This window comes from Varanus komodoensis, unplaced genomic scaffold (genome assembly GCF_004798865.1).
Source record: "Varanus komodoensis strain SLA01 unplaced genomic scaffold, ASM479886v1 scaffold5, whole genome shotgun sequence".
Classification (NCBI taxonomy): domain Eukaryota; kingdom Metazoa; phylum Chordata; class Lepidosauria; order Squamata; family Varanidae; genus Varanus; species Varanus komodoensis.
This window is the reverse complement of record NW_025336087.1, coordinates 51,959,682-51,972,393: the sequence shown is the minus strand read 5'-3', so window position 1 is coordinate 51,972,393 and position 12,712 is coordinate 51,959,682. Positions and strand designations below refer to the sequence as shown.

General features: G+C 40.8%; 1 protein-coding gene across 1 annotated transcript in view; it reads right to left on the bottom strand.

Annotated features, from left to right (window-relative positions):
- Nucleotides 1-8,811, bottom strand: part of SLC1A1 (solute carrier family 1 member 1) — a 51,171-nt gene extending 42,360 nt beyond the window's left edge. Inside the window, exon 1 of the mRNA XM_044446616.1 lies at nucleotides 8,679-8,811. Coding sequence (XP_044302551.1) covers nucleotides 8,679-8,778 — 100 coding nt within the window. The 5' untranslated portion in view covers nucleotides 8,779-8,811. The remainder of the gene's footprint in view (nucleotides 1-8,678) is intronic.
- Nucleotides 8,812-12,712: the final 3,901 nt, after the last annotated feature.

Below are 12,712 nucleotides of genomic sequence, written 5' to 3'. Positions count from 1 at the left end.
AGCCAAAGAACAATTTTGTTCCTTGACATGCTTTTTTAAATGAAGTACATTTTACTGAATGAAAACAGATCATTTCAGTCATGTAATGGCAAAAAAATGATCTTGCTCTGTATCACAGCAGATAGATATAAAAACCTCTCCTTACATTTCCAGATCGTCGTATGTTTATTTAGTATGTCTGGAATGCACATTATATATTTCAAATTAATAAATAATTATTTGTAAATATAATAAAAGGATATAATTACATCTGAGAATTTACTTTGTTACAAACTTGTTAGACAGTAATTCTAAAAGTTTATTATAAATTGGTTTATATATTGACAAGTTTTCCTTCAAACTCATTACTAAAATAGATCCACTATTTCACTTGTCCTATAAGTAGTCAATCAATGAAGTCACCTTAAAGAGGAGAAAACTCACTGATATCACTATCATTGGAGTGTAAAGAAATGTTGTACAAGGAGTTTCACTTGCAGTTCTAGAACATATTTTTATTTTCCTATTATTCCTCTTAGATGCAGGCTTGGTCAGATAGTTCATGCATGGCATAATGTGAATGTTTTCAAGTAATCTACCTGCTGCTAACCAGCCCATCTGCCTAATGCAAAACTCTGGTGCCTTGTGCAAGATTCCAGGGCATGCTACAGGTCTCTTGTAGGGCACTGGCCTGACCTCTTGTGCCTGCCTCACTTAAACTGACTGCCATTTAGAACACATGTGCCACTCTTCTGAAGCTGAACACAAATATTAAGCTAGTTTAAAGCTGTAATTACCCTTAGGGAATACAGGTGTCTGAAAAGAAAATAGCAACCCTTACAGCCGGTCAACAGGACTGACAAACATGGGTAAGAATGCAGGCTCTGTATATGAGAACAAGTGGTGTATTTCTGCTTACACATTATATCCCTGTCCCATGGTTCCTGCAAGGAACCGAAAGTTATGTACACAGCCCTCTTCCTCTCCATTTTATCTTTACAATAAGTCTGTTAAGTAGGTTAGGCTAGGACTCACTGACTGCTCCCAAGTCACCCAGTAAGCTTTATGGCTGAGTAGGAATTAGAAACCAGGTTCTAATAAGTCTCAGCCCAACACTCCAACCACACTGGTTCTCTTGAGGCAGATTTCAGTAGAGATTACAAAGTGCAGTGCAAGTGGGTCTGACAATAGGGATCTTACTGGCACCTACAAAATGACATAGTAAAAAACAGACAAGGGCAGAGGAAAGTAAATAACATCTCCCAAAGAACAGATCTGCCTGCCTCCAAGAACTGTGGTGAGGAAGAGATGCTTGGGTCCTGGCTACCTGAACGAGCGCTTACGTCCGTATATGCCCGACCACCCTTTGAAATCTGCGGGAGAGTCCCTTCTCCGGGAACCCTCCATGAAAGAAATTAGGAGAGTAAGTACTCGGAGGAGGGCTTTCTCTGCGGTGTCGCCCAACCTATGGAATTCACTCCCCAAAGAGGTCCGCCTGGCACTGTCGTTACTGGTTTTTCGGCGCCAGGTAAAGACCTTTTTATTTAAACATCATTTTAATTGTTAAAATATATGATCTGGCCAGGGCAACTTCTTCTTCCTTCTCTTTTCTCCCCCTATATTATTTATTTACTTATTTTATACTGATAATTTTAATTTTATATTATTATGTTTGTAACTCAATGTATTTTTTGTATTTTTGTATTTAATGGTAATTTATTATGTTCTATTGTATTTCAATGTATTTTATTGTGTTGTAAGCCGCCCCAAGGCTTCAGCAAGGGGCGGCATAGAAATGTTATAATAATAATAATAATAATAATAATAATAATAATAATGATGATGCTTCTTCCTTCTCTTGGATATGGTGGGAAGATGTGGGGTCCAATTTCCATCTCTTCTCTAATGATCACCCACTTACAACTCTCTGTCTTACTTTCTGTATCATCAGTATCACCTGACACTATCCTCCTCACTCCATCAACAATACCACCGCCATTGACATCAATCAGTCATTTAGAATGTACTGGGTATGGTAAAGCAGATAAAATAAGGATTTTCAGGAATTCCCATAATTCCCATCCTTGTATCTGAGAATATGTATAAAGAATTATAACCACTTCATAAATTACAGCCCATTCCTCTCTAAATTCTAGCACAACCCTGTTGCTGTTTTTTTTAGATGAGAAAGTTTGCCCTTTCTATGCTTCTTTCAGAAAGGCTTTTTTTGTCAAAAAGGTTCATGGAGCAATCACTGGGGGAGGGGGGTGTCTATCTGAGAATGCTGGCACTAAGGCTTCTTCCTGTGCTAGTAATTACTGGCCATGATGAATAATGTATATAATGAGTAGACACACATGTAGAAGTAAAGGTTAAATTGCTTCCAGCATTGAATTTTCCAAATGTAGGGTGGGACTTGTCTCTTCGTCTTTTTTATTAAGCCCAACATTTCAATAACTAATATTAATTATTCCTTTTTTCAATTCACGAACTGAGAAAAATATAAACAAGAACAAGAGAGAGAGAGGAAAATCCATCTCTTTCAAGACTTTAAAAAGTGTGTGCAGGGGGAAATTTCACACAGAAAACATAGACACCTTATCAGCTAGCAGTTTGAAAGTAAGACAGTAAATCGAAGGATTTTCAGAGCTTTACATCAGATCAAAGCCTAATTAAATCATCAGGAATTCTAAAAACTGATGACTGAACTTCCTGGTTTGTTTTAGAATTCCTTTGAAAGAACAAATGGGTTTGTAGTGACAGCAGTGCCATACAAAAGATCTATCCTTTTCTATTGTCTATTCGCCAGTCTCTTAGCTTTCTCTGTCATTCCCTCATCAAAACACTTTTTTCCATTTTTTGAAAATCACAGCCTTATACTATTAATTTCTCTTATTTAATCAATAGTATCTCAAAGAGGAGGAACTATTATTTAGAGATTCTTTCCCCTCACCAGCAAAGGATGCATAGAAAGATTGAATGAGATCACATTGTGCAGGAAAAAACATCTTAAGATCTTTAAACCTGCTTAATTTATGGAAGGCCAAGATAGCACAATGACAGTATAATCTAATGAAACATTAGCTTGTATATGATATATTACAAGGAAGCTGGGAAATCAGACTGTGATGACCTTAAGTCTCTTGATGCATGCATTGGCTTGGAGAGGGCATTGCCTGCAGATGTGACAGCATGTCCCCTCTCAACATAAGAAGGGCACTGAAATAAATAATCCTTGTTACTGATGACCCACAGTGTGTATATTACAGCATTGGACAGCTTGTAAAAGGGGCTTGTACAGGAGTAGAACCTACCCAGGGTTGAGACAAAGTATGCAGAAGCCTGTTGGGAGTTTTACCCAAAGCAATTAAATCTTTGCCGCTAGACTTTATATAACAATTAATGGAGGGTAACTACATAGCAGATCTTTGCCTTTTTTCCACTTCACTGACCAGCACAGCCAAGTTGGTTGCAGTGTGAATAAAGTAAAACCATGCCATTGACAGTGAAACTTTCAGCTAGAAGAAGAAGCTGAATCATGGCTATGATACACAGTTCAGGCGCTATACCACTTCTCACACAAAACTAGATTACAAAAAGTTTCAAATAAACCCCAGAAATAGCATTTAAAAATATTTTTTTCTTTTTGATCCAGAGTTCACCGAAACATCTCAGGTATGAACATACTCAGCTGAACATACACATGTAAATGCAATTCCCCAAACACATCTGATATAAACAAAAATATTTGCCTCAATCCAACTAAAATTAGTTGCACTGGAGGCAACTTATATACATCCTATATACAACCACCAATAAGTTCCATTCAACTCACTGGGACTTACACAGATAGCACTGTCAAGCTTCCTATATATAATTTGCTATTGAAACAATTACTAGCATTTTATCCACTTAAGTTGCTATAGATGAAACTAATGAAAGAAAGAACTATATTTGTTATCTATCCTGGCAAAAAGATTTGCAATTCAAAATTTCTCATATATTACAATCCTAAAATTGTGTTGAATGTAAAGATTTGACCTTTCATTATGACATAAAAGACAATTCAGCTGGTTGCTTTAAAATATGGTGCAGTTGATCATTCCAAATACTAAAAATACACCTAGCATAGCAAGCATCCTTGTTAATAATGTTCCAAAGTATTGAAGTATAGCACTATCTCTATTGATCTTAATATAGTGCTATTTGTGAAAGTAATTTTAGTACAGCGGGTACAGACTATTCTTTAATCCATCAGGCCTATAACTGCCCAAATTCATGGTTAAATTAAGATAACTTTTATGTCCATGCATTTGAATTCCAATATATTTCTTGAAGAAACCAAAACCAGGAATAGCAGTTGAGATCTGCCAAGAGCAATTAATATAACATTTTAAAGTGTATTGGCCTTGCTTTTTTCAAGAAAATGAAGAACTAGTTTGAAATCTACATAAAATATTTAGCTCTTGTTAAGATGGGATCACTTGCAAATACTGATCTGCCCATAATAATTCTGTCAGCAGATCAGGTTTTATACTAATTAGTATTGCATTTGTTTGTAATGTTTCCTATGTTCAAATAGAGTCTTAACTTGCCCTATCCCTGTTCAGTGAAGAAAGGATGACTTTTTTTTTTAAGCAAGTTCTGGTTTAAATCTTTAAATTTCACCTTGCAAGAAAGGAATATTGATCCAAATTTCAAATATTAGTTAAAACACAAAACTTAAATCATTCTCACGGTGACTAGTTCCTTCAAATAGGTTTTTGCATATATGGATTCACCTTCTGAATCAGATCCTTACTAAAGGTGGTTCTGCAGGTAGAGAACCTTGGCCAAGTTCTATAAGGCAAGCTCCGTAAGGGAGCTTGGAGGAATAATCCTATGGACCCAAGACACTGCCTGCAGACCAACAGAACGGCTTGGATTCACAACTGTGAGGTTGAAGGTAGTGCTCCAACTTTGAAACTACAAGCAGACCTTTGATACCTTCTCTATCTTTTGTAGATAGCAAAGGAAGAACCACTGCTATCTGAGGTCAGGAAAATAACCTTGGACAAGAGTTAAGGTGGGAGCAGGCGGGGAAAAGTCTGGATTGTTCAGGATATGAGGTATCCTGAAGCTGCTCCAGCCTCTAAGTCTTCTCTCTCCCTCCGAAGCACTATCACTGTAACAGTAAGCCGTAACAGTCATCTAGTAACAAATGCAGAAGAGGAGAAGCAGAAAGACAAAGAACCCCTACTCCTGTTGTATATTGGTTGTCTGGAATTCTCTGAATTCAGGGGCTTATGTCCAACCCCATAGGAATGCACCTTAGACTTCTTCTTCTCCTCAAACAATGTCATCTAATTTCATTTGGAAAAATTCAAAAGTAATTTGAGAGACTTCACAGTGGTCAGTAGTACAAAAGAAAAAAAGTAGAAAAGTTCAAAATGCCTGTGTGATTTGGACCCTGGCCCTATTACTCAACAACATATATACCATGTCCAGTGCATGACTGTCTCTGTCAGATGGTCTCCCAATACACCCTATCAGATAGAGGAATAAATAGACCCAGTGATATTTTTTCTGCCTATGGGCAGTCAGCACTGTCAGAGTCATGAGTGTTGACAATCTGTCCTGCAAAAGGAATGGGAAGAGGGGCAGATCCTCATGTACAACAGACCAGGCTAAACTGCACATTGCCTATGAAGTGAGCTTTAAAAAAAAAGTGTGGTTAAACTTTCCAATTATATTCTGAAGGAGAGGCACCCTCTAGGACCCTAATTCAGGTCACACAATGGATCTGCATCAGGGACCCTTACCTATTTCCTGCCCCAAATCTCTGCAGGCTGGGATCTGTCCGCAAAGATGACCCTTCAGGGTCAAACAGCAGCTGTGGGAGGAGCTTTAGTGGGAAAACAATACAGGCTCCTGATCAAGAAGCACAATCTGGATCTGGACCCACATGATTGCTTTTCTTCAAAGTACAAGTGGGCAGTTTTAGGGCACAATTTTATTGGGATTCCTGTAAGTCCCCACAACTTACAGGCATTACAGGCATCCAAGAACATGAATACAAGAACACAAGAAAAGCCATGCTGGGTCAGACCAAAGGGACCATCTAGTTCAGCATCCCATACACACAGTGGCAACCAGTTGCTTACGGGATTGTCCAAGCAACATGTGTGCAGGCATGCCACTTCTGGTGAAGGAGGTAGCACATCGGCAGTGCGGAGTAAGAGAAATGGCAGAGGCATTATTCATCTCCCAGTTCTGCTCTGCATTTTTGGCCTGGGATTTTTCACCCAGAATCTGTTCTGGGATTTTTCACTCTAGCAGAACTATCTTGGGCTAGGAAGAATGACTGGAAGGGCTTCAGGATATTTCACATCCTGACCTCCCCAGTTCCCTCCCTTCATCTCCCAAGGTTGCTTTTCCACTGTGAATCCTACTTAGCTCTCACAACTAAGGGTAAGTTCCATTCATTTCAATGGGCCTACTTTAAGCGGGAATTAATAGATTTCACCCAAAGTTAAATATTTATGAAATTTGCAAACAGTCTAGACAGATTCCTGTTTTTGCAGCAAGATGATTTTACTGGTAGAGCTAAGCAAATCCTTACGCCTCTCCTATTAAAATCAATGGAATTTAAGAGATTGCCTGGATTGTGTATGGTGTTTTAAAATGTAAAATCAAAAACAGAATGGTTAAACAGCCATTAAATATAATTCAATGGCATAACATTATAGTAAAGTATTCACATCTTCATTCCTATACACACTTACGTTGGAGTAAATTCTATTGAATGAAGTAAGATATACTGTTCAGGTGCAGAACATATAATAAAGCTGCAATTGATTTACTTGGGAGTCAGTTACAGTAAGCAAAATTTAGTTAAATATGCATAAAGTACAACTATTTAAACCTAGTCTTAAGCCTACCATGTTATTGCCTCCATGTCCACTGGGTCTTACCCCCCGAGTAAGTGTACAATATACCTATTGCTTCAGGAATATTTCCTGTTGTGCTGTAAACTACTCAGAGAGTCCTGTCCAAGGAAAACAATTATATTGTCTTTCAAAGTGCAATTGAAATATGATTTATGTTATGAGAAACCAAGTTTGATCAAAAATGGAGAGATGTAACACTTTTGTTTGTAGTGATGAATTTTCTCCAAACATTATAAAGTACTCTTGAATTTCTGGCATTTAAGTATGGATTAATTTTGCATGAGAATATTATTGATATTGCTTTGATAAAGATGATTTACACTTCTAACAGCCACAGTTATATCAATAACTGTTGCCAAGTAAATGAGATGACATGACTTATGAATTATTTAATAAATCTCAGCAGGAGTTAAATTAAATTCAATTAATAAATCCCAGCAGGAATGAAATTCAAAAATTACATCACCAAATTTACTCTATATTTTTCCACAGAGTAAAAAAGCTATTCTTCTAGAGAAGCTTGGCTATATGTAAAAAGAAGTGTATGCCTCTACTTTATATGCAAGAAGTGACTTGGAATTTTTTTAAAAAGGGGTGTGTGTTTGGGGGGTGTCATTCTTCATGAAAGGAAGGAAAACTAATGGTGCAGTCTTGCAAAAACTTTAGGTCAGGCTGCAATGTTCAAAGAAGCGATGTGAGGCCTTCATCTTCTTTTCGAAATAAATTCTACTAAAATGAGACTTCCTTCCAAGTTTAGATAGGATAGACTAATTATCTACAATAGGACTAGACCTGTGTAATCTGATTCTGAGCTCATCTGAAGGCTGTAAACTTAAATATACTGGACATGAAGCAAGTCCTGTTGATCTCAGTGAAATGGACTTTTAAGTACATATGTTCAAATTGGGCACAATGTTTACTTTATTTGAACAGCCTTTACAGACTGAGATTCTCAAACAATATGAAATTAGCTCTTCAGTACTGGCAGTATGTCATCACATCAGTGGCAATTCTGGCACAAGTATGAACGATTTCCTCATTTCTAGTTATTTCCATTATTGCAACACGACTGATGAGCCTTCATCAGCCTCACTGGCAACACTGGCAAAATCACACCCCACACATACCCTTTTGCTGGCCTAAAGCGATTCTGCTCATGTATCTGCATCTGTTTCCAGGGAGAGGCGCATTATTTAGAAAGGCTGAAGGCATTTGGGGGTCATTTACAGTACAATCCTATACAAATCCCACCGTATTGAACAGGGATTCTTCCTAAGGAAGTGGGAATGGGAATACAGTCTTATATTCCTTCAGGGGATACATGGAATAATTTTTTCATTGCAAGAGCATTACTTATTCTCACATCTTCATCTTCTTGCTTAACAACCCCACTGCAGGACCTTAGAAGAGGCTTATAAAACACACCTGTGTGTGAGAGCGAGCGAGCACACATGAGTATGTAAAAATAGCGACCTAAATATGTATGGAAGCATATATATGGAAGCCCTAGTTACGACCAGAACGCTTCACAAAGGACCCCGTTGAAATGCGGGAGCTGCCTTTCTTGAATGAGCTTGTGCCAGCGACAGCGGAGAGGGAAATACGCACGCACATACTTACACTACACCATCCTATACACGCCTACTCCGAAGTAAGCCTCACTGCGTTCAATGGGACTTACTCCCAAGAAAGGGTGCTTAGGATCGGCAGCCTCAGGGAAAGCTCGAGGTTCCCACACACCACGCTTGACGGGGTCTCGCCACCACTCACCCAGGACCACGGCGAGGATGGTGCTGAGCAGAAGCCAGTTGTTCTTCAGGAAGCGCTTGCAGTCGCATCCCCCCTTTTTGTGGCTGGACTCCTTCCCCATGGTTGCCTGGCCTCGGCGGCGGAGACGGCGATCGCCGGCTGCGGGAGAGAAGCGCGGGGGGCCGGCGGGATGCGCGCGCGCGCCCGGGAGGCAGCGGCCGAGCGGGGAAGCAGGTGCAGCAGCAGCAAGAGCAGCGCCGCGCCGGGCCGAGCTCTGGCGTCAACGGCAGAAAGCTCCCGCTCGCGTTCTGACGGCTGGCTGCGGTTTGCGTTGGAGCCCGTCCGGGGGGGGGGGGGGGGGGGGCGTGCCGCCGCGCGCGGTGGTTACGCCCTGTTCGTTCTTAGCTCTGCAGGACGCGTCTCTGTCGCTGCTGCTGCTCCCAATATTAGTCTGGTGGCGTCTGCCCAACCCTGCGGCTCCTCGAGAGAGAAAGAGAGAGCGCGCAGCTGAGGTGTGTGTGTGTGTGTGTGTGGCTGTGAACGAGCGCGCGCGCGCGCTGTCACGGAGGGCAGCACCTGGCGCGGGCAGCCTGGCTGGCGCGCGGTTCTCCGCCCCCCTCGCAACACCACGACCTGCCCCGCATGGGTGACTAAGAAGAACGAGGGACTTCGGGGCGCTTCCGCGTGCCTTCTGCCTTACGAGAAAAGAGGAAAACACCCCAGCGGTTGGCGTAAGGCAGCGGAGGTCTGCGCACCCGCTGGAGAGGCACTGACTCTCCTTGGGCTAACACAACAACAGTAGTGCGATCCTGTGCATGTTGACGGGAAAAAAAGGCCTACAACTCCCAAGCATGCTTGGGCCAGCATAGCTCCGGCATGCTTGGAGCTGTAGGCCTTCTTTTCTTTCCTAGTATGCATAGGATTGTGCTCAAAGAGCCTTTTGGCATCTTAAATACTAATGCATTTGTTCTGCCATGAGCGTTACTCATAGGATAGATAAGTTTCAGTGAGTGAATTTTATTATTCAAAACAAAGATTTCTCAACCTGCTCTGGTGTGTTCAATTGCCAACCAGAATTGATTTGACTCTCTTGCTTAGCTTGGAAGTTGGCCTATTCAAGCACTGGAATGCTTGGCAAGTGTGCCAACTGGGTTGTTGCAGGATTTAAAAGATGCTTTTTTTAAAAAAGGCCCTATCCATCTCCATATATTTGAAAGCCTGTTTTCCCCTGTGGGCACAATAAAGAATATTAACACATCAGGAGTAGCAGTGAAGGTGCTGCCTCTACAGGGAAAAGATGCTTTTCAGCCTGTTACATCTTACAGGCTGGAGGTGCAGACATTCTAACAGTTCAGCACATGTTACAGTGCATCCCAGACATCCATTTCTTGTCATATGAAGAGTCTGCTGGAGGTGTTGGGCTGTAGAGGGAAAATAAGGCTGAGGGAACTGGAGCAGTGATGGCCAGAATAGTTAAGGTGCTTCAATACTCTTTGATTGCATTTGCTGCAATAGATTAACCCATTGTTTTGAGAGGCAAAGGACCTTATGGGGTGAGAGAAAGTACTGCATTTTGCACTGTGTCCCCAACTTCTCAGTTCTAGAGCAGTGTGAGGCTGATGCAATCAGGATTAAAAGTGATAATCTAGCTATGCTGCCTAGATGAAATATTAACCTTATATGTGTGTGCATGTTCTCTAGTGAAGAAGTGATTCTCCTCCCTCTTCTGCTCAAATTCTGTGAGAGAGAAAACGTTGGAGAAAATGGGGCAATTTTGGTGAATCTTGAAGAGAACAGAGTAAGAGGAGTCAAGAAAGCGTTTTTTTGTTTTTCCTTCCACCACATTGTGCATTTTTCACTGTTCTCAGCTGATGGATAATTCACATGTTACATAAACCTACCATATTCGTATTTTCTATCATGTAAGAAACCATATAAAAACCCACAGGAGAATTGATACTATGGTTTCATGTTTTGTTCTGTGTAATACTGGATATGTAATTTACTAGGGCAGCATTACCATGAAACCAGCTGCTTTAAGAAATTGCTTTAAGTTGCAAATGTTAGAGAAGTGCTGTTTTTCTGCTTGATTTTCAGTGTCTTAAGGTACAATCCTGTGGATGTTTACACAGAAAGAAGCTGACAACTCCCAACATGCACCAGCAGAGCATGCTGGGAGTTGTATGGAAGTTAGGGCATGTTAGAACTTGTATGCCTTTTTCTATGTACTCATGCATAGGATTGTGCCCTTAATATCATTAAGAAAATAATAAGCAGAAGAGAGAACCCATTTGTAAAGTAATGTTTTCCTCTGAATGTGGTCCCTTGGCAGGTCTTCATAATTCTGCCAAGTGCTCCTTCAGGGAATCGCTTATATGCCACAGTGCCACTTACTGGTCTTGAAATGGCACATGTAGAAAGACAAAGAAAGCAATCCCCCCCACCCCATAAGTAAAGGACTTACTCCTGAAAAGATTCTGGAAGTAGAGGCCTCAGTAAAGGCCTTGGTAAACCTTCATGTAGAAAAGCTCTTGTACTGCTGAGTGATTTTTCCTCTGCTTTTCTCAGTATTTAGTTGCCTCCTCATTCTTCCTTTTCTTCTAGCCTAGCACAACAAGAATCCTTTCAAAGCTTCCTTGAAATGTCTGTGCTTAAAACTTGTGGACTCCATCCTGCTCTATTGTGTTTTGCAATATTCAGCTAGGGGCCTTAGATGTTGATATGCATTGTCACCTACATTAGGTAAGTCCATCATGTTAATGAAGGTCAGTATTGCATTGTGCATCTGGGCATCTCCTTGGCTTTTCTATAGATTAACATACCAAGACAAAAGTCAAGTATTTTTCCAAATATATCCAATGGTATTTTTGCACAAGCAGAGCAGACATCTCTGGTGGACAGAATTTCCCCTCCCCTCCACTTCTGAGTGATGGAGGATCCACTGGGCCAGATTTGGAGTGAGGTAGGATCTGCAGTGGGGAGGAAGGGAAGAAAAGCTCCCATTGTGCAAGGAAAAGTCTGCTTGTGTTGTGTTGTTTTTAGTCTCTTTGTATCACTTGCTGTTATTTCCAAAATGAATGTGTTCACCTTTTTAAAAATTTCATCCTGCCCTGCTCTGCCACCCAGGAGAGGTAAAAACAGAAAAATAAATAAAAATATAGAATACACCTTTGAAAGTGTGAAGAAAATATTCTGAATTACTATACAGCTTGATAAACATTATGTTTGTTTAATACGTTTCATTTCTAACTCATCCATTAGCTGCACTAAGCTCCCAAGAAAGGTCACTGTTAAAACTGTTTAAAAGTTCTAGAACATAAGTGAACACAGAACAGAGCTACACCTATTAAAATACAACTCACTCAAAGGTTTGTAAAACTAGGATGTTGTGGCCAGGTATTAGGAATCTAGCAGTGAGCATGGCTAATGAGTTTTCCTTGGAAGAAAATTCCAGTTCTTAAGTACCAGAGAACTAACTGCCCATTGTAATCACTAACCTGGCTGAAGCACTCAAAGCAGCCTTGCATAACCTGGTCTGAGGGTACATCCTTGTTTGTGTGCATAGTAAATACGAGATAAAATAGTTTAGGGCACAATCCTGTGGCCTTTTGATAGTGTCTGGGGGGGCATAGGATAGGTCAGAGTTCTAGCTCTGCCCTCAGAAATGCCTTCTGAGATCAGAGCTGGGACTCCAACCTTGGAATCCCCTTCCTCTGTGCTCACAGCCAGCACTGTTCTTTCACTGCTGGCTGGGCTCCAAAGATGAAAGACTATCTTCGGAACTGGCATGGGAGGAGGGTGAGGAGAGGGAAACAAGGCATCAGCATTTTCAGAGGAATTCTGGTGGTAGGGTTGGCCATCTGTATGTTTTGGATAACAAGGGGAACACAGATGCAATCCAAGTCTTGAGGCCCACTCCTGCCTTACTTTGGAGTCTGTAATTCTCTGAGTTTTGAGGGTTATAGGGAGCCATATTTGATGGCACCCTTAGCTGGTGTTTTCTAGTGGTCAGTGTATTATTCACATCTGGATTTAACTGTGAAGGTTGTTATCTA